At 31.6% G+C, this 23,838-nt stretch overlaps 2 protein-coding genes across 3 annotated transcripts; both read right to left on the bottom strand.

Annotated features, from left to right (window-relative positions):
* Positions 1–12,289: 12,289 nt before the first annotated feature.
* Positions 12,290–13,030, bottom strand: LOC114170387. The gene is made up of 3 exons (XM_028055866.1): positions 12,933–13,030; positions 12,629–12,816; positions 12,290–12,513 (listed from the first exon to the last, which is right to left on the bottom strand). The coding sequence occupies exons 1-3, from the start codon at positions 12,959–12,961 to the stop codon at positions 12,290–12,292; spliced, it is 441 nt and encodes a 146-aa protein (XP_027911667.1). The 5' UTR covers positions 12,962–13,030.
* A 2,458-nt stretch (positions 13,031–15,488) lies between these two features.
* Positions 15,489–19,249, bottom strand: LOC114168357 (coiled-coil domain-containing protein R3HCC1L). Of its 2 annotated transcripts, none has more exons than XM_028053140.1 (6): positions 18,895–19,249; positions 18,648–18,787; positions 17,809–18,057; positions 17,382–17,543; positions 16,548–16,637; positions 15,489–15,837 (listed from the first exon to the last, which is right to left on the bottom strand). In XM_028053140.1, exons 1-6 carry the CDS (start codon positions 19,152–19,154, stop codon positions 15,647–15,649), a joined length of 1,092 nt encoding a protein of 363 aa, XP_027908941.1. In that variant the 5' UTR covers positions 19,155–19,249; the 3' UTR covers positions 15,489–15,646. The 2 variants fall into 2 exon arrangements, with proteins under 2 accessions (XP_027908941.1, XP_027908940.1); XM_028053139.1 differs by having other exon boundaries at positions 18,648–18,790; positions 18,895–19,245.
* Positions 19,250–23,838: the final 4,589 nt, after the last annotated feature.

Below are 23,838 nucleotides of genomic sequence, written 5' to 3' on the forward strand. Positions count from 1 at the left end.
CAAACTAGTATATTGACAAGTGCATACGCATGAGACGTATTTTTTATTTATTTTGTATATTAAAATAATAAAATAGTGAAAATATTATATAATAAAATATTATGAAAATTAAGTTATATTATTATAAATATTGTTATTAAAGTAATGAAATAGTAAATTTAAGTGATGCAATAATAATTTTAGTTTTAAATATAATAAATAAAATTGATATCACAATATAGTACATTTAATTTATTTTACGAAATAATTATAATAGTCTATGATCCGTACGAAATTTTTTTTTGTTTAAATATTTTTAGAATAATTATATAATTGTTATTATATTTATTTAACCATTAAAAGTACTAATAATAATATTAATATAAATTTTACATTTTAAATTTTAAAAATTTTAAAAGATTAAAACTCTATTTAGCAAAAGTATTTAGTATAATAACATTTTTTATAATTAAAAAAAATACACTTATAATGATAAAAAATAATAATAATAATAATACCATTATAATAATATGTCGTAGTAATAAAAATAATAATAATACAATAACTGCATATACAAAGAGATGCACATTTTTTTCTCTTTTGTTCATACAATTTTATCCTCTTAATTATTATTTGTTACATTAAAATAATTATTCATAATAAAAACTATTTGTCCATTTTATCATTTTAATAATTTTAGTAACTATTTTTTTAATTAAAATAATTACACTGATGTAAAGATAAAATGAACAACAAAACAAATAAAAAGTGCAAGTAATTGAGATATGATCTCGTAGTAAATAAATGTAAAATGTGTATTTAACTATAATAATAATAATAATAATAATAATAATAATAATAATAATAATAATACAACTACATATATAAAGAAATAACCATCTTTGGTGGTAATTACAAATTACTTACGGATTATCGATGACTTTAAATCCGTGTGTAATGGTGGCATAAGTAAATTTTAATGGATTTCTGGTTCGTGAAAAATGTCACGTTGTGGGTAATACATATGGACCACAGTCTGCGGGTAATTACCAACCACTTAAATTTTGTGGGTAATACATACGACCACCTTCCATTGGTAACTTTTGTCAAAAAGAGGTCTTAACGACATTAGGACTCGCAACGTGAAGGGTTCTTGATGCAAAGACTAGATGACACGAGAGATTGACGACAACAAGAACAGAGTTGGACGACGTGAGAGCTGAAAGGTGTTTTTCCTGATTGGACGACACGAGAGCTTGATGGCGTGACAGGTTCACAAGGACTGACACTACAAGAAATATGAGAATTATCTACGAAATAATTTTCGTAGATAATTTCATTTTATCTACGAAAAAAAGGTCATAGATAAAGTAAGAGTTCGTAGGTAACAAAAAAATCAATTACATACGAAAATTTCATAAGTAATTTATTTTATGAAACTTTACCTACACAATTTGGCGTAGAAAATAAATATAATACAAAAAATATATAAAAATTATTTTAAAAATTATTACCTACAAAAATACTCTGTGTGTAACTTATCATAATATAATTTTTTATTAAAAATATAATTTTATTTTATTTTACAATTTAACACTACTAAATTTGAGAATTTAGGGTTTAACTTCGTCATTGAGTATTGCTAGTCCTTTGTTTTGCTTGTCTAGGAACACTCACATCGCCGCAGTAGTAATCCTTCGTCACCAAAGTTCGTACCAACAACAACAATCCTTCGTTATTGAAGTTCGTCCCAACATCAACGACATGGTTGAGGTTCGTTAACAACAAATTTCATTTGAGGTTCTTTTGTGGTTCGTGCAGTTCGTCCTTTATGTGAGGTTCATCTTTGCCTCGACCTAAAGTGACGACATGACACATTTTTCACAAATTTGGCTCACCATCATATTTCACTTGAGATCATTAGAGGTTTTAGAAGATTTGAAGGTTTTGAGAGATTTTGAAAGATTGGAGGAAAGAGTTTGGAGGAAAGGTTTAGAAAATTTTCAGGACGTGTGATGAATTTTGGGGGAAACATATTGACATTTTTGTTTTTAATTAATTTTTTTTTACCCATGAATTAATTAGTTTATTTATGGATTTTCTTTTCCATGGTAGATAAGTTTATTATGCAACTATAGCTTTGCTTATTTTTTATTTTTTTATTAATATTAATAAAATCAATGAGTAATATGTAAATAACAAAACTTTACAGATTAACTTTTTTTCCATGGGTAATTATATGTGGGTAATTCAACATTTTCATATTTAGTGTTTTATTTTAAATTTTTAGTTTAGTGTTTAATTAAAAAGATAAAATGATGTCCTATTTTACAAAAAAAAAAAAGTTATGATTTCTTATTCAAAACTATGATATTGTATTTGAAATTGTATAATCAAACAGTCACATATAATAGTGAATTAATAAAACATATAAATATTTTAGATCATAATGAAATGAAAATTTGTAATAGGGTTTAATTTAAAATAACTAAATTTATTAAGGACTTAAAGTTTAATAATACTGATTGTTTTTGTTGTTGTGAAAATATGTATGTAAACATGAGTCAAATTAAGATAAAATAAAGTTAGAGCGACAAATTAAAAATACAAAATATAATTACTCATTTTATTGTTTTTGTTTAAAAACTTCAAGTTGTTTCTCTAATTTCTTTTAGTTTGAATTTATGAAAATTGATACAATTTGATTTTGATTTGTGAAAAATTAATGCAATTTGATCATTTCCGTTAAATTTATTGAAATGAATCAAATACTTTTTATTAAAATTGAAGTTGTTAATATGGATGATTTGTTTCGTTGGTATAATTAACATAATCAATTTTGATGATAATATATATATATATATATATATATATATATATATATATTAATATTAGAAACATATTTAATTGTATAAGTATTTTTAAATTTTTAATTAAAATAATTATTATATTTTTATATTAAATTTTTGTGTTATAATTATAATTTAATTTATAAATATTAATGATTTAAATTACAATATTATTATAATTTTATCTTTGTAGTGTAATATAAAAAAAATTACTTTTTAAATTATTTTTATTTTTAATTTTAAAAAAAAGGTAGATTAGTTCATCTCGTCCCCATTCATAGTAGTTTAAAGAGTTAAATATGATTTTGATCCCCGAATTTTGATGCGAAATTGAAATTTGTCACTATAAAAAACTTTTATACATTTTTATCTCCATACTTTAAAAATGAATGAACATAGTCCTTTTAACTCAATTAGGTTAATTTCTTTGACATGTCAAACACGTTTTCCAGCTAACATTGAAACTGAAACACGTCAAATGATACATGTAAGTCAAATACTAGTATGAAACGCATTATACTAAAAAAGAAATAAGATAATTGAATTAAAAGAAGTATATCAATTCATTTTCAAAGTTCAGAAACCAAAATATATCAAAATTCTACAATAACAAATTTCAATTTCGCATTAAAATTCAGAAACTAAAAAATATTTAACCATATTTTAAAAGGTTAAAAGCCCTAACTTGATTTACCAAATTTTAACAAATTGAGAAACCAAAAAGTCCCTTTAGCATCCGTATGCAGTGAGAACTTAACATGTAAAAGAAGTTTGTTAATTTGAGCATATGTTACTAAAATGTAATGCATAAATGGTCTATTGGATTATTTCAGCCTACGGCGTCCCCCAAAGTCTCCATTGTTAATTGTTTCCATTCCTTTTTTCCATTTTTAACAACCATCGTATAAAGCATGCATGCATGTCTTTCATGTGCAAGTTCTACACAAAAAAACAAATCAGTGAATTGAAAAAAATAAAAAAGAGACTTAACTGTGTTTTATATATCTACATTTTTCTAAAAAAATATAGTTTTATCCTCTAATTTGAAAAATAATAATCCCTTAAACTTAGGAAAATTTTAAAGATTAGATGAAGACTCAAACCTAAAATTGAATCACATGTTTTTTTTTTCATAAACCTAAAATTTAAATTTTATTAGGTCTCAATGGAAAATGGTGTCTAGTCTATCATTGTGAGGCCCACACCCCACCACAAGAGGCCCACATGATGTGGACTCAAATGCCGTGTTTATCACAATTTCTAAACTTAATTTTCTTTGGCTACCACGTGTTACTTAGTTCAGTCTCTCATATTTTCAAAGGTGATTAGCATCCAGAAGAGTGAAAGAAAGAAAAAAGTTGCAACACAATAATACAAAATAATGAGTATTGTGATGTGACAAAGAAAATAAAAAAATGGTGTTAAAAAGAATGTAAGAAAAAGAAAGTAAGATGAGAGAAAAATCAAAGTTGGATAACATTGTATATAGCAATAGCACCGATTAACTTTTGTGCTTTGTTAATTTAATTTGGTTTCTGTAAACCGACATTGCAGCCATTGATGTCACAGTGATTAGGTTGAATTCAAACCAAATCTCAATTTGAAACCTGAAAAGTTTAAACCCACATCGAAACGATTGGGTCAAAATATACTTCTCATTCGTAATTTCTATTTTAGATAGCAACAGCAAAGAATTCATTACAAGAATTAACTTTTTTGGAAGCTATTTTATTTCTAGAAGCCCTTTTCTCACGAAATAATGTATGCAGAATAATATTACATCCTTATTTTCTACTCTCATTTTTTATTTTTATATAATCTAGTATAAATTATTGATTAATGTGTTACTATTTTTTTAAAAGAATTAATATATCATACTAAATTACATTAAAAAAAAATGAGAGTGAAAAATTTGAAATTATTTAATAATTTTTGAAATGTCTGCATGTAAAACACTTTTACCCCTTCTCTAATCACAAATGACATAAATCGTAGTTTGTTAATATTTTATGACCTCAGTTATTTTGATTGGATGAGTGTAAAAGGGTGTTTCAATTATGGGCGTGCTTAGGATGATAGTAAAATTTAAATCGTTTGAATAATAAGTTAAATAATAATAACAATAATTATAATTATAATTAGATTTATTTATTTTTAATTAATTTAACTAAAAGTGGTGAAGATAGTTAATTTCATGAGGATGAAATAAATCAAATTTTACATTAAAAAAATAGATATCAGTTTAAAAGTAAAACTAGATGCTAATTAATTAATAACATCATATTTGTGTCTCAGATGTGCAACCCGAACTAAAACTATGGACAATAATTTATTGTATCAATTTTTTAAGATTATTTCTAAGTAGTGTTTGTTGAATCCAGGTGTACTTATTACTAGTTTTTAAATTATTTTTAATTAAAACGGTTTAGTGTTAGTCAAACTAACGCAATGAAATATATTTTTTATATGAATTTAATTTTGATCGATGTGATTGAAACTATTGATAGTAATTTTAAAGCAATGTTTCTTATCATGTCTCCATTCTCGTATTTAACAAAAGAAAAATTTACAAAACAATCATTTGTCTATATTTTTTCAAAATTCTTTCATCATTTCTTTGTCACTTTTTTTTTAATTTATGAGTGAGATACTTATCCACACACTTTATTCCACAACCAATCCTATCATAATTCATTAGTTCCTTTTTTCTTTTTAAGGTAAGGAAAAATATTGTCTTTTCTTTTTAAGAATTTATAATGGATTTAAAAAAAAAAAAGAGGTTTAAAGCTTAAAGGAGTTACCAATGAATCAATATCAAGATTAACTTATTTGGCCAAGTAGCTAAAAACAAGAAATGTCTTAGTCATATCAAACTATACATATTCACCTAAGTTGCACAACAAAAGAATCAAGTTAAATATTTGATTATAAACAAAACACGAGTAAGTCACTCAAGAAAAATAAAAATGACACATGATAGTCCATCCTTTACAATAAAGTCCAAAACTCACAAGGTCAAAACTATTTCACAAAATATTTATTTCAGAAATTCTCAAATCAACTCAATTAGTAAATCATAGAAATAATCCACTCATAGTACATGACTTTTATTTTTTCCAACATTATGATCATCCCAGTTACTAAACCAAATCCTAAAATCCATGCAAATATGTTCTATTGAAAGCAAGGAAATATTTTTGCTGAATTTCTTATGAGACATATTGTTTAAAAGTTTCACTAGAAAGTTAATAATTTCACAATTTTCTCAAAAAGAAATCACAGATTTTTTTTCAAAAGAAAAACAAAACAAACAGAAAACAAAATTAGAAAAAGGAGGAACAAAATAAAATGTTTCAATGTATTCAATATATATAAAATGTAAAGAAAAAGTATGAAGGGTACTTACCTCCTCAAGGCGGAAGGTATGCAGGAGAAGTCAAGTTCATCCCATCAATCATCTTATTCAACATATCTTGATTTTCATTGAATATCCGAAAACGATGTTCATTAACTTTAAAAGTGTTATTTGAATATTCTTCCTTGATCTCCACTTCTCCATAAGGAAATACTTCTATAACAATAAATGACCCTTCCCATTTAGAGTGTAACTTACCACTCATGTGACCTAACCTAGACTTATATAGTAAACATTTTGGCTTACCTTAAAGTCCTTCCTAGGAGCAAGATTTTGGTCATGAAATTGTTTGGTCTTCTCTTTGTAGAACTTTGATTTTTCATAGGCCACAAGCCTAATCTCCTCTAATTCTTGCAACTGAAGTTTTCATTATTTTCCTGCTTCTTCCAAGTCCAAGTTATAAGCTTTCACGGCCCAATAGGCCCGATGCTCAATCTCTACAGGTAGATGTCAAGCCTTTCCAAAAAAAAAAAACACTAAAAGGTGACATACCTATAGGTTCTTTATAAGTTGTCCTATGTGCCCAAAGTGAATCATCCAATCTTATGGCCCAATCCTTTTTGTTTGGCTTCACTATTTTCTTTAGTATCTTTCTAATCTCTCTATTAGATATCTCTGCTTGTCCATTAGTCTGGGGTGATATGGTGTAGCAACGTGATGTGTCACCCCATATTTCTTCAACATGTTCTCAAGCAACTTATTACAAAAATGAGTTTCATGGTTATTGATGATAGCTCGTGGTATCATAAACCTATAGAAAATGTTAGACCTGACAAAACTCATGACAACTCGAGCATCAATAGTCCTTGTAGCTATGGCTTCCACCCATTTGGAGATATAGTCTACAACAAGCAAAATATAAGTAAACCCAGAAGAAGAACGAAAAGGACCCATAAAGTCAATACCCCAAATATCAAATACCTCACAAAATAATTTGGGTTGTTGAAGTGTCTCATGCATGTTAGTAATGGATCTAGCTACTCTCTGACATTGTTCACATACACCCTCCTTGCATCCTTAAAAAAGGTAGGCCAATACAAACCACAATCCAACACCTTTCTACTTGTCCTTTGTGTGCCATATTGTCCACCACAAGGAGACGAATGACAGAACTCTAGCACATTAGGTATCTTGTTATCTGGAGCACACTTCCTTATGACTTGGTCACTACCAATGCGCCATAAGATTGGATCTTCCCATACATAGTGCTTTGCCACACTTTTCAACTTGGTTCTTTCAGACTTGGAGAAGGAAAGAGGAATAGCACAAACAACAAAATAGTTAACAATATCAGCAAACCAAGATTCAGGAAACATACATTTAACATAAGTTAAAGCTAGGAGGACTTCATCAGGAAAGTTATCTTGGATAAGACTGTCATCTTCTTCCTTTTCAATCCTACTAAGATGGTCAGCTACTAAGTTATGTGTCTCACTTTTGTCTCGAATTTCAATGTCAAATTCTTGGAGCAGTAGCATCCATCTAATTAACTTTGCCTTGGAATCTGCTTTATTCAGAAGGAATTTCAATGCAGCATGATCAGTGTAAATAATTACCTTGGAACCAAGTATATACGATTTAAATTTGTCCAAGGCAAACAAGAACTAATAATTCCTTCTCAGTTGCGATGTAGTTAGCATGCGCTATGTCTAGTGTCTTGGAAGCATAATATATCACATGTGGTAGCTTCCCATCTCCTTTTGCAAGCACCACTCCCATTGCAAAGTTTGGTGCATCACACATAAACTCGAATGGAAATGTTCAGTCAGGTGGCTGGATGATAGGAGTGGTGGTGAGCGCATTTTTCAAAATATTAAAAGCATCTTTGGACCCCTCTCTAAAGTCAAATGGGACATCCCTTTGCAACAAGTTGGAGAGAGGATTAACTATTTTGCTAAAGTCCTGGATAAACCTCTTGCAAAACCCTGCATGTCCAAGAAATATCGAACCTTTTTCACATAAGAGGTGTAAGGTAACTGTAACATCCCGTCAGGATTTTACGGATTTTAAGTAAATAAAATAGATAAAATCATAAAGACATCTCATTTATGAATAATACATCATTTCCCAAAAGTGCGGAAAATTTAAATTTTTATAAATTCAAAGGATAAAACCAAAATCCATAATTACAAAAGTGGAATAACCCAAAGATATCTCATAAGAGTTTACAACTTATGCCAAAATCATAAAACATGAAAATACATAAAACTCCCAAGCTTTTCCCCGCTCTGTGGCTAAGCCTCACCATCACCATTTGCATCAGCATCAACTGCTCACGTGTACCGCGCAGACGATCATCGCCAAACATAAGCAGATAGGGTGAGCTTAATAGCATCAACATACAATTATATTCCTATACATAAATATAAGTCTCTTATAAATTTCATGCAAACACCCCAAATAAAAATCCCTCCTTGAATTCCATATCACCTGGCCACAACCAGGTCATTCGTGTTCTACCTCATTTAGTGATTACCCCAATGTGACTTGCTGCCATACCTATCAGCCACAATCGATAGAGCACGTGCGGGAACAATTACTACGGATCATACACCGTAACGCCAGGTGGAGTTCCCAAATACGAACATAGTTCGCAACGTTCCAAGACTACCAAACTCGTCAGCTATCTGCTGAGGAGGGCAATCCATCTGGACTCATCCGTATTGGCCACAACTAGCACACTCACACCAGCAACACTCACGAACTTGAGCTCAACTCAAGGGTTTCTCGTGTTCATCCGCCATCCCGAGCTCAACTTGAGGGATGCCATTCCGAGATCAACTCGAGGAATGCCACGTGCTTAACCCCTATCCCGAGCTCGGCACGTTCCGAGCTCAACTCAAGGAACACCAACAATCCCAACTTTGAAGCATCACCAAAAGCGTTGTAGATCACGCACTCAGACATTTAGAACCAAGGTTGCAGCAGCAAAATTGCCTAGCGAGGGACACGTGCTGCCAGGCGCTGCTAGCCTCAGACCCTGGCTGGTGATGCGTAACGCCTCTAAAACAGTCACGATGCAGGTTTCGCTTGGCGGGAAGACCCTCACCACCAGGCGCACGTGTCCCAGTAGCCCTCTGTTGAGCAGCTATCGCCTGGAGGAGCTATCCCTGTTGCCAGGCGTCACAAGCTTCCAATCCTCTCTGTTTTGAAGTTTTCGCCCAGTGGAACCTAGCTCGCCACCAAGCGACATACTAGTGATTTTGCATTGTTGGTTTTCTGCAGGCCCTGCAGATCTTTATCCAAACGTTTGTACTTGTAACACTTATACTGCATCTCCAAAATATTCCCTTCCACCACTTCCTCATACATATGCTTATCAATTAGCTAAAAATTAAGGCTAGATGTACCACTCACAAATGTGTACCAATTTTATGGACTTATGGAACTAGTTACCCACATTGGCATTCAAAAAGTTACTGTTATCTCACACCATAGTCCCATCTACCTTTCCTATAAACAAGAATTTTCCCAAATACTCTCAAGGAACCATTTTTCCACTTACTCATTCATTATCACTTAAGTTAAAACATCTTATTAGTCATCCAACTGCCACTGTTTATGTCCAATTCCTATATTTCAATATGATATAGAATTATTCCCATCATCATTTGATAATATTTGTATCACATATCTATCCTCGACGACCACCCCTATATTCCAAACTCCTCAAAGTTCCCATTCCATATGATGCAGATTAATTCCCCCATTTCCAATATGTACGAAAACACCTGAACCCAATACTCTGATATGGCGCTTGGCGGCAAGACTCGTGCCGCCAGGCGGTGCATACAGTTCTGGGCAAATTCCCAGAACCCCCGCACCTACATTTCTCTTTTCTCCTAAGTTTTCCCCAATGCAGATTAACCGCACCCTTCCAACTTTTTAGCAACCACAACAAAATGATTAGCCCATTTCAATAATAAAATTACTCAATTAAATTACCTCTATTCGATTCCAAAGGCCAAAATTCCCAAATCATTAAACCCTAAAGTATCTCGCCACTGTTCCATTTAATTTCTCCCTCCATTTCATTAATATACCTACCTCTACACATTGAACCATCCTTTAAGGATCACAGCTAACTTTTCCCCCGCTCAGATTTAGCCCAGAAATAACAAAAACGAGCCAATTTAGCTCGCGTTGCCTGGAGAGTCACTTGCTACCGCCAAGCGCTTCATCCAAACCCAGAAAAATTGGTTGATTTTCTATGTGTCTCCTGGCGGCCGGGAATGTGCCGCTAGGCAGTTCTTCTCCAAGAACCCAGAACCAGTCCGAAACAGATGTGTCGCCTGGCGGTGGTTCATCACCCACCAGACGGTTTCTGGAAAATTTCCAGAAATGCAGAATTTCATGAAATAAATTGTATTATAGACTATTTTTCAGCCACTTCTAGGCTGCCCATTCATCTAGGGTTCCTTCAACTCTTCACATTCAAACCAAAAACCCAAAATGGCAAAAGTAAAGTTTAATTTGAGTTCTCCAAAACTTGGACCCACAACCATGCAATGCCAAATCAATACCAAACCAATTCATATTTCATGCTAACTAATACAATTCAATCATTATGTCATCAGTCAACATGTTCAATAATAATGTTAAAACAATAACAATTAAATAACACATACTTGGCATACATAGGACTTGAACTCAAGTCCTCTCACACAATTAAAGTACTTTCAACCATTTGAGCTAATGCTTTTCTACGTCATACCAATCAAAATTTAATATCATAAAGGCTGTCACTACCCGCATTTATTAATTATTTATTTATTTAATTAATTAAATTCCGCGGGTCTTACAGTAACTGTGAAATAATATCAATTTAGCAGGATCTACAAATATACCATTCTTGGAAACAACGTGACCTAAAACTATACCTTGTTCCACCATAAAATGACATTTTTCAAAATTTAAAACAAGGTTAGTTTATTCACACATTTCCAATACTTTCGCAAGACTAGACAAGTAAAGATCAAAAGATGAACCATATACACTAAAATCATCCATAAAAACCTTAATACAATGCTCCAATAAATCTATAAAAATATTCATCATACATCGTTGAAATGTTTCAGGAACATAGCAAATACCAAATGGCATTTTCCTATAGGCATATGTACCGAAAGGACAAGTAAAAGTGGTCTTATGTTGATCCTCTGGGTTATACAAATCTGAAAATACCTAGAGAATCCATTAAGAAAGCAGTAATGAAACTTACCTACCAATCGGTCTAACATTTGGTCCATGAATGATAAGGGAAAGTAGTCCTTCATGGTGACCTGCCTCCTATAATCAATGTAGACCCTCCAGTTATTCTGAATTCGAGTAGGAATCAACTCGTCCTTCTCGTTCTTAACCACAGTGATCCCAAATTTCTTGGGGACCACATGTACAGGACTTACCCAAGTGTTGTCAAGAAAAGGATATATAATACCTACTTGTAGCAACTTAGTGACTTCCTTCTTCACAACCTCCATCAGCTGAGGATTCAGTCTCCTCTGAGATTGCCTTACTGGCTTAGCATCCTCTTCCAAAAGTATTATGCGTGTGCAAAAAGAAGGACTGATACCAAAAATATCTGCCATCATCCAGCATATCATCGTCAGTGAGCAAGGTAGATACAATAACAAGGAGTTTCCTATCCTTCTCAAGATAAGCATATTTCAAATGAGATGGTAAAGGTTTCAACTCCAAAGGGGGTGGTTATTGCACAGATGGCAACAATTTACTGCCTAAGGTAATTTCAGCCACCTCAGCATCATACTCAAACGCCACAAAGGTATCATCTAGTGACATCGCGTCCTCAATATCACTTGTTTTACAGTTTTCTTTTTCGTCTAAAATCGTGTACGACATATTCGAAAAAAAGAAATCCAAAGAAGAAGAAAAACTAGAAAAAAACGTCTAAAAAACCGGAAACAAAATTGTTAACTACATCATTCAGTAGATCAATACAAAACAAAGAATGGTCTTTAGTCGGACGTTTCATGGCTTCCAGCACATTGAACTGCACATTTTCATCTCCTATCTCCATAGTCAATGATCATGCATGCACATCTATTTGGGTATGTACTGTCATCATGAACGATCTTCCCAAGATAATAGTGGTCAAACTCTTTCCTTCATCATCTTTCATGTCCAGGATGTAGAAATTTGTAGGAAAAATCAGCTTGTCTACATGGATAAGTACATCCTCAAGCACACTTGCATGGGTTAACTGTGCTACGGTTGACCAGTTGAATGACCACACTTGTAGTTTTAAGAGGTCTAAGATGAAGATAAGTAAAAAATGATAAAGGTATCATATTTATAGAAGCTCATAAATCTAACATGGTATTATCAAACTTAGTACTTCCTATCACATAGGAAACATAAAACATACTTGGATCCTTGCATTTTTGTGATATTTTGATAGGTCTCTGAATCAAGCTTGATACATTTCTTTTCAAGTGCACAACCTCAGTATCCTTAACATGTCTTCTGTTTGTGCAAAGGAAGATTGTAGTTGAAGTTTGTGATATCGTTGCTACTCGGGGAGCGCGTCTTTCTACTGCTGGTATTTCTGGCATCCTAAAGAAAATAGGAAGAGACACAACAAAAGATGGGGAGAAACAGAAATCAGTAATAGCACTGGATGGAGGATTGTTTGAAAACTATGCTGAATTCAGAAGTTCGTTGGAGAGTACACCGAAGGAGTTGTTGGGAGATGAAGCATCTGATACAATTGTTGTTGAGTATTCTAATGATGGCTCTGGAATTGGAGCAGCACTCTTGGCAGCTTCTAATTCCCATTTGGGAGTGCAAGACTTTTGAACATGTGGTTCAAGCTAAGTTTTTGAAAAGACATATATGGTACAACAAAATTGTGTATCATAACATTGCCAACACTTGTTTCTCTCAAGTGGATTGTGTCATCTTCACTCTTTTTTTCTATCTTATCCTTCCTTTGTTTCCCCCTTTTTCACCCTTTCTTTGCACTTTTTTGTTCCTCTTCTCTATTTATTAGCTTATGTTTATTTTCATAAAATTTAATTTTTGAATGGGCAAGTAAAAAATTACATACATCAGAAATTAAAATTAATCTATTCAGATCTAATTTTTAAAATTAAAATACGAATTTATTTATTTAAATAAACAAGTTAAATAAAATGAATAAGTTTGAATTATTTTAACATGCAAAGAATTGAAGAATATGGTATGAAATTATATAGCGAAGACAAACATAATGTTGTGGGCTGAGTGTAAAAGGAAAAGAAAAAAGGTTGTGAAATGGCTGTTAAGGCAACAGATGATATTAATAATATACATAAGAACATACCAAGCTAACTAATATTGTAGACGTACTCATTATAACATTAAGATTTAAATTAACTTCTGTTTAGTGAAAGGGTGTGTATAAAGTGAGAAAATAATATTGTATTTATCACTAAAATAAATTTAATTAAAAGTAAAAGTAAGCCTTTTTCTTTCACTTTGTATAACGTTTTTAGTGGAATCAAAGCACTAAAACACTTTTAATTGTTTTAAAAAGTTAAGTCAATTTAAATTTAAAGAAACCATATAAAAAACTAAAGTCAAATTTAAGATAAACGAATTACATTACAAGCTTATATAATATATTTATCGACTATATATATTTTTATATATGTCTTTATTTGTATAAAAAAAATCCCTGAGCATGATTCTTTGTGAAAAACTGAAAGGAATAAACAGGCATGCTTCTCTGTAGCATTAATCGCAATTCGCTTATATATTATTAAAATTTTAAAAATATATATTAACATTTGTAAAATTGACATTTAAACCTAAAATATTTAATATTTTTATTGAATTTTAGATAGGGTTAAATATGTTTTTGGTCCCTCAAGTTTCAGCGAAATTTGGAATTAGTCCCCCATCAAAACTTTTGACCAATTTAGTCCTTCATATTTCAAAATGCGTGAATTTAGTCCTTTAAACCAAATTTTGTTAAGTTTATCTGATGTTTCAAGCGCATTTCATGATAGTATTTAAATTATTTACATTGTTTGACACATTTTTGCTTAAATGTTAACTTAAATACTATCATGAAATGTGCTTGAAACGACAGATAAACTTAACAAAATTTGGTTTAAAGGACTAAATTCACGTATTTTGAAAGATGAAGGACTAAATTGGTGTAAAGTTTTGATGAGGGACTAATTCCAAAATTCACTGAAGTTTGAGGGGCCAAAAACATATTTAACCCTTTTAGGTATTAAAATCTAAAACATTTTATATTTAAATATTAATTTACTTTTCTAAAATATTTTGAATATTTAAAATATTTTTAATTATCAATTTTAAAAATATTTTAAAATATAAATATTAGAAAAAAATATTTAATAATTATATTTTTATAATATTTTAAATAATTATATTCTATTTAACAATTAAATATAAACATTATATTCAATTTATAATTAAATTTAATAATTTATAATTGAATTTAAAAAATAATTAATAAAAATATCAATTTTAGAAAAAGTATTAATATAATTTGTATAAAAGATATTAAATTTGGTGTCAATTTGAAATGAACAAAATTGATTTATTTTAACAAAAATTGAGACTAAATTGAACAAAAATACGAAAATAGAGACTAACCTGAAAAAAAAAAACACAATCACAAAATGACATGTAACACAATTGTGACTTGACATGGACAATTTTTTTTAAATTAAAAAAATTAAATTTTTTTTTTAGAAAAGTTAAAGAAAAGTAAAAAAACCAAGAGTTTACATGTGGCAAACTATTTAAAAATGTTAACCGTTTAAACACCATTAGTAAAAAAAGACCAAATTAACCAAAATTTGATGAAAATGAGAATCTAATTGAACACAAAACAAAAATAAAAATCGAATAAAAACAACAAAAATAAGAATCTAATGTATATTTAAGCCATGATAAATTTTAAACTAAATATAAAACGAATTTAAATCCAATTCTTGGACCCATAGTCTTTAAGACATTTAATATTATTTTTAAATATCAGGTCAGGACCTCAACTGAGACATATATGAATGATTGCGCAGACACACTACAATTCTTAATCATACAAGGTTTATTGAATTTTGTTGGTTTTCGAATTATTTATTGATTTTATAGACTAAATGTATAATTTAGTTTCTGTATGCGACATGGATTCTTAATTTACTTTTTCATATAAAAAATCGATGAATCGAGTCTTATATATGTAAGTATTACTGATTTGATTTCTACGATAAAATGAAATAAATTATTGAGTATTTATATTTTATACTTTGAAGTACGTTTTATAAAAAGCAATTAGAAATTTAGAGGGTGAATAAGAAATTCCTTGAATAGGAGGTTGGGAAATTTGAGTGGTACAACAACTAAAGCGGAGTAAAATTATAAGATATTAATCGTCTCCCCAAGCCTCGTCTCTCAATTTTTGCCTGGTCACAATACGTTCCCTCCTATCAATTTCTTGCTTTCTATATTCTCGGGACCCACCGCTTGTGGATGACAATTTTAAGCCCATACTATGAGCAATAAGCCTCTGTGCTGCTTGGGCTGAAGTTTTCGGCCGTTGTCGTGGTGGTTCCAGGTCTGGATGAACAATAAACACAGCTAAAACATGTAAGGCAAAATCCATAATTCTTACCATTAATTGATAGAAAGTGCAATAAACACGTAATTTGCTTCTCGTCATCCAAAATGTAAAGATTTAATATGATAAAAAATAGTTACATAATAAACAAGTTTAAATTAATACACTTGAAATCACTAATCAATCCTTAGATCAACTCAATTGAATACTACCATATAGAAGAAATCACACAATATAGGCAAAGCACACTAATATTATGAATTCATAAAAGCTTCATAGCCTTTTAACATGACTGTTATCAGGTTTCCAGCATTTCAATTTTGAAAGTAAATGCACAACAAAGAGAATTTTAGTGTAAACTGGCAGAAACACAATTTTAGCGCGCCTATCTGTTCACATTTTTATTTACTATTTTTCTTTCGTTCTAAAATTTACTTGAGAGAGCACAGTGGGCACACTCAATTGTAACAGTTTGTCAGTTTTTTGGGTAAAAATAGCACATAATCATTTCTAAGAGAGTTACTTTGTTTGTAGTCGTTTATATTTTGTGTTCACATTATTTCCTATTTTATCCTTTAAATAGTATAAATAATGTTGTACAGTAAAATTTAGGAACAAAGACGTCAAAAAAAATGTGTACATGAAACATGGATATCATCTTTATATATATTGGTAAACCACCCTGAAAGGAAAACAGTTAAGTACGTACCTCTTGCTTTAATTGAAGTAAGGAGAGTATCATCTTCATCAAGTATCCTCGTGGTGAATGAACAACGAACACTGTTTAGAGCCTCAAGTGCTGCATTGTATATTAAAGGTAATATTAAAGGTGTTGAATGGCCAACTGATCAAATGAAAGAGTAGACAATCTACCAAAACTGATGCAGTATTAACAGTAAATCACAGGGACTTATTTCTTTTTGAAAAAATAATGTAGAAATCATTAGCTTAAAGCCAATTCAGCCAGTCATCCGAAGAAGAAAGGGAAAAGGTCATAACAGTATGTTATACCTAGCTTCTATTTGTTGGTGATCGGCGATGACAAAGATGTCGTTCAAGGGAGAATCCTTTTAATTAAAACTCTTCTTAACACACAGTGCATATATCATCTCATATTTTTACAAAAGTGACTAGCATGATAGCTATCTTGAAGAACTGTTACATGAACCCGCAACCATACTCTGTTTTTCAATATGCAAAGTCAAGGAGAAAATTCAAAATGTCTTTCTTTTGAATGATCGTAGCATCATTTAAATAATGTGAATCTTCAACTTCCATGCTCATCAGATCAATGCAAATTTCAGATTTCACCATTTATAAAGTTATTTACACAAACAACCAAATATAAATGTTCATTTTCATAAAGATACATGTATCATCAGTCCCCCAATTTCAATGGTTATCTTATCTAAAACCCAACTTTAGCTACACGCAACCTTAGTTCAACATCATAATGCCTTCAGAAAAACATCCTGATTTATGTAAATATCATGACAAGTATTGCATAGGAAAAACAATAATAAATCAGGTAACTTGCTATTACCAACTGAGGGTGTTCGGAATACTGCAAGTGCAACCGTATCATTAACCCAACGGATCACAAATCCACGGTCTTTGAAGTCCTCAAAAAGCTTCTCCAGCTCTGTTGTCCTAGTACTTGGTGAAAAATCAGCCAGAACAATAACATGGTTTGTACCATATTTTGCTGAAATGACCAACCAATAATCATAACACAAGCGTTTTAATACAATATCTTGTAAAGACTAAACCTAGCAGAAGGGTAGATTACATCTTAAAAGAGTACGGAAACTCTGGAAAAATGATGATCTGGTGTAGTGGAAGCAAATAGCAATCAAAACCAACAAGCACGCTAAACACCATTGCATATACAAAATAGTTGCCGTGGCACAAAAATACGCATATAACTGGTTTTTTCATCATAGATTGAAAATCCATGATGTGTCACTTACTGCTTTGTACATCTCTATTATCTTCTGAATTACAGCGTGTCTCAGCCTGCTCAACATCAGCGACCGGTCTGTCAAGTAACTGATCACTATAAAGCTCTTGTTTCTCATAAGAGAATGTTCCTCTTCCACGCCTTTTTGGGGTTCCACTTTTGGCATTCTCCAATTTAAGATTTGATTTTCCAGATACAATATCTGAGGATACCGTGGGAAGTAACTCATCAGGTTCACGATCAGCTATTGCTTCCCAATCTGTACTAACAATTCACAATATCATTTACATTGCACAATTGCAATAACACATGATTGTAATAATAAATACAGTTATTCCGATGATGACTTTCAATCATTACTTCCAATAATTATTCAGACTCTCGCACAACTTTCTATCATTAACTTTCCTTTCTTTATTTCACACTGAAGGCACAAAAACATTCGAAATACACTCAATAAAATGAAGAGTACTTTGAGAATAGTTTCATTAACTAGTTACGGTTCGCTTATATTTTGTCCAACAATCCCGCACAAATTTTTCCCACTTTTGAGATAATTATGAGAATTTGGATTTGGACCTAATCTAATTTCAAGAGTTATCTCCTAATTATATACATTGTTTTATCCATATTACTAGTTAATATGAAATCTTCAGCTCACTCCATTTCGACGATGTGAATTTTGTGATACGGTAGGTCAATCAGTAATAGTTATATGATCTGATACAGTAGAATGAGTTTTTACTTAATTTAAATCCAAAAGCTAACTCTAAGTAATGTCTCTACTTATATAAACTATCACGGCAAGTCCATGTGTAATCTGAGACAGCGACAAAAAACATCTCGTACCTTCATCGGAAGAACCACCGGCGGCGGAGGTCTGAGCAGTCAACTCCGCACGCTTTTCAACCCTTCCATCAGAACGACGCGAAGCAAACGTTGTCGGTTTAACGACTCCGTCCTCGTTGGACTCTTTTGGAACTTGCTCGCTGCTAAGGGAATTGAAAATCAACAAATTCGTGAGTCGAAGAAAAGGAAATTATGAAACAATTGTAATACATAGAAAATACAGAGAGAGAGAGAGAGAGAGAGGTACGAGGAATTGGAACTGTGGAGTTGTTTAAGGACAGAAGCATGAGATTGAAGGTGATCGGCTTTGAGAGAGAAGCCTTTGGAAGAGTAAAGGTCGGCCAAGTCGGAGAGAGCAGAAGCCAAGGGAAGTTGCGAAGTAGAATCGGAAGGGTTTAGGGTTTGGACTACTGATTCGAGGAGTGAGATTGCGGATTCCACGTCGCCGGCGTCTACTAGGTCTTCCACCTTTTCGCTCCAGTTTTCAATTCCTTTCTCTTTCTCCATTGCGATTCCGATTTCCAAACTCTCACCGAACCGGTAAAATCAACACGCCTTGTGCTGCAACTAACGAGTGAAAAGATAGATAAACAAATCTTTTACTGTTTGAAAGTTTGAAGGTTTAAGATGAGTGAAATATTTTTCTTTTTTATTTCTATGATGATAAATTAAAAAGGACTAAAACACGATATATATATATATATATATATATATATATATATATATATATATATATATATATATATATATATATATATATATATATATATTAAGGACGTATGATCGTTAATGTGTAGTTAGTTTTACAAAAATAATTAAAACTTTTGGCAAAACAAATAAGTATTTAATATTGATTATATATTAATGTTATTTTTTATTTAATAAACATGTAATAATTATTAAGACTAAATATGTATTTAATTATATTAATTATTAATGAAATTTACACAAAACTAATGAAATTAAATTTTAATTATAAATTTTTTTCTAATGTCCTAATTTAATATAATAATTTAAATAAATAAAACGTCGCATATTTATAATATAAAATAGAACAACCACAAAGAGTATATTAGAATTAACATTTAAAAGTTATCTTAAATTATAACAAATTAGATTAAACTCGTAGAGCAAAATTCAACGAGCATAACTAAATTGTAGCATCTCCATCATCATTACGATCACTACGAGCTCCACATCTGCTCACACCAAGAATTTGATAATCATCGCAAAAAGAAAATCACACAGACACATAAAGAAAGGGTGAGCTAGAGATAAAATAATTTTCATCATACAAGTATACAAGCAGATTTTTAAACAAGCATTTCAGTAAGCACACAAAGCATGTGAAGGCACACAATGCAAGATCCTTAACTCAGACACAAGGGGTTATCACCCAACCACACCCCAAGGTTAATCCCGTGATCATCTAAGGTCATTATCCTGCCAAATACTAGGACCTCCTGTCACTCACACCACATAAATCATTATACTCTATATAAGTGTGAAGAATTATTAAAGTTCATGATATCTTCTTTTATTTAGACATCTCCATCTCAAGCATTAAAATCGCATGCCAATGCACAACCAACCAACCAAGTCATGTTTCATTTCATACCAACACATCAATTTTAGTCTCATCACATCACATCACATAAAATATACATGCTCAACATTATTTATCATGTCATTAATGAGTTAAACAGCCAACAATAACAGAGAACAATTTATAAAACGTGTCCATGCACCTATCTCGCTTAAGCTAGAAGCCCTCGCTCAAGCGATAGAGTGTTCTCGCTTAAGCTAGACAATCTCGCCTGAGCGAGATAACTCCTTGTTCAAAAACGGAAGCTCATCGTCTGAGCGACAATACGAGCAGAAACTAGAAGTGAACTTCAGGGCTTTTTTGTATTTAGGAGTTCTTTTAAATTCAAATTTGTAAAAATGGGTCCATTGAATTTTTTTTTTTGCAAAATAGGGTCAAGTCGTCATGGTAGAGGACGACATTACAAGTGAAGTCGTCCTCCACCGTGCCGATTTCCTTTTTTTTTTCCAAAAAGCGAAACCGTGCTCTAGAAAGCCAGATGACGACTTCACTTTTTGTTTTTTTTTTTTTTTACGTTCAGCTTTATGTATATTTTTTTAAATATATATTATTTAATTTTTTTAATATTTGTCTACAGTAAAAATATAAAAAAATAGTTTTAAAAAATTCTAAAATACTTAATCTTTAAATCTTAATACAAAATTAAAAAGATGAAATGATACAAATTAAAAAATATTAAAAAATCCTTCAATAATTATATTTGAATATTTAATTTGTTTAGGTTTATTTTATTTGTGTTTTATTTAGTCTACTAACTATCAAATAAAAAGTATCATTTAATAAAATACTAAATTTGTAAAATCAAATGGAGAAGTAGAGGGCGCTTTGACCAAATCGGAAGAAATTGGCAGAAAAATCGTCATTGGATGAAAGGAGGATATCATTTTGTTTCTCTACTATAAACAAATATTTAAAAAAAACTAAATAATATATATTTAAAAATATACATATAAAGCTGAACATAAAAAAAAAGTGAAGTTATCATGCCCAAGAACGACTTCACTTTTAAAGTGAATGGAATCCGGCTTCCCAGAGCACAGTTTTGCTTTTTGAAAAAGAAAAAAAAGGAAACCGGCACGGTAGAGGACGACTTCACCTGTAATGTCGTCCTTGACCCTATTTTGCAAAAAAAAAAATTCAACTGACCCATTTTTACAAATTTGAATTTAAAAGAACTCCTAAATACAAAAAAGTCGAACTTCGGCTACTCTCGCTTGGGCGAGAATACTAGGCTTCACCATTGTTCACACATGCAAGGCAGAGAAACAATCCAAATCAAACACCCAGAAACACAAACAAAATAATTTTACACAATTAACAACATTCACGCATCAAGGATGTGAAATAGACCAAAATAACTTAAAACATTCAAAACCCTAGTTTTCCTTACCTCAAAACTGAGAACTAACTCAAGAACCCCTTAAAGGAGAAGCACCAGAACCAAGAACAGCTTAAGGGGCTGAAAATAGAAGCACAAACAGACGAGACTGAGATCACAACAGAGATTTACAAAGAACTTAAGCTACAAAACAAAAAAGAAACGCAAGGACAAGAGTTAGAGTTCTACTTATGCGGAAGGAGAACATTCAACAAGCTTGAAGGAAAAAGTAGCTCAAGTCCTAATAGAACTTTCTGTTTCAGACAATGAAGTAAAGAGAGTGAGTTGTGGCCAAATGAGGGAATAAAATGAGAGTAAAGGAACATTTGAATGTCAGGTCTTGAAAAACAAAGTGGGATTCCCTTGGACCCTTTTACCAAAGTTGACCCAACTCTTTAGAAAAAAAGAATCTCACATTTTTAATTATATAAAAAATAAAATATATCAGTGGTTATATTAAATTGATTATTTATTTAATTAAAAAAAATTACGATGATAAGTTTACTCTGTATCAATATATAAATGGACATGTAACTTTTTTAATGTATAATTTCATATTTTAATAAATTAAAAAATATTTATTTAATAAAATGAGTAATTAAATGATTTTTTGCCATATTTTCACGTGTTGAGATTTTCTTAGATAGTCCATTGTTATATTGGGCTACATTATGTCGGTTATATAAAAAAATGTAGATTCAAAAGATATCGTGATTCTTTTATACTTAAGTCACGTAAATAAAAAAGCAATTTGAATCCTTAGATATAATAATTATATTAATAAAACTTCAAAAATTAATCTCTTAATAAAATCATATAAATTTAATTTTAACTAATTGCAAAACAGGTTTTTAAAATTGATGATAGTAGGGATGACAATTAGGACCTAGCCTGCGGGCCGGGTCCGCAGGCCCGCAGAAAAAACGTGGGACAGGCCAGGATAGTAAGCCCACAGGCCCGCGCGGGCTCAGCCTGCATAGGCCAGCAGGTCGGCCCACAAGCCCGCATAAAATTAAAAAAAAAAACTTACACTTGTGTATATTAATTACTTCTTTTATGGACTCTTGCATTAACATTTCAAATTCTTGTATAACTGGAAAAGACAAGTATTATGTAATTTTTAATGTGCTAAAATTTAAAGAATACATTGTGTATGTCATAGTATGAATATAAAGAAAATGTTGAATTATCAATTTATCATCTAAATCCCCAAAGTCTTTACTTAATTTTGTGAACTTCTTAAAGTTTCCCAATTTTTAAACATTGAAAGTTTTATCATAAAAATTAAAAAAAAATTAAAAAAATTAAAAAAAAAAAGCGGGCCGGCCCGCGAGCCCGCGAGCCAAGGAGTATGCGGGACGGGCCAGTGTTTTCAGCCCGCATAAAGTATGCGAGGCGGGGCAGGCCAGCCCGCGTTGTGCAGGCCTTATGCGGGCCGGGCCTAAATGGGCCAGCCCAGCCCGCATTGCCACCCCTAGATGGTAGTAGTGGTGCCTAAGCAGGAGAAGGTGAAGAAGAAAAAGATAATAAAAAAAAAGGTAAAAAAAGGAAGAGATGATGAGGTGACTGTGGTGCCGTGAAGCGTGACAACGAGGATAGAAGAAAAGAGAGAAAGAAGAAAGAAGAAAAATAAGACCAATTTATAATTTTTATCGACAAATTTTATTAATAATTATAATCTATCAATAATTGTAAGCCCCTTTTTCAGTGTTATAAAGTTTTGGGCCTGGCCTTTTCGGAGGCCCAAGGCCAGCCCTACTGTAGGACCCCAATACCCTTCCAACTCACTCATTCTTCACTCTTTTGTTTTCCGGAGCTACTCCTCTTCCTCAAACACTCTTGGCTGAAGCAAGAGCTTTGCTAGGGCACAATCTTCTTCCACCCTGAGCTAACACAATCGACCCTGTACTTCCTAGTAAGTCAAACTCTAGAGCCTTTGGTCCTCTTTTTCCCTCATTTCACTGTTTGAGCATGTTGGTTGGTTAGGGTTCCATGTATTTACCTCGTTTATCCTGGTAATCACGTTTCAGCTCGTTCCTCGCAGTTCTGGAGCAGTGGTATTCCCTTAGTTAGGGTCTGTTGCGTTTGGTACTCAAAACAGAGGTAAGGGAAGCTAGATTTAACCGTTCAAAGCTGTTTTTGGGTGTCTTTTTGGTTTGTTGCATGTTCATAAGCTTGAGAAGTATGTGTAATTGATTGAAACTGGG

This window comes from Vigna unguiculata, chromosome 11 (genome assembly GCF_004118075.2).
Source record: "Vigna unguiculata cultivar IT97K-499-35 chromosome 11, ASM411807v1, whole genome shotgun sequence".
NCBI lineage: Eukaryota > Viridiplantae > Streptophyta > Magnoliopsida > Fabales > Fabaceae > Vigna > Vigna unguiculata.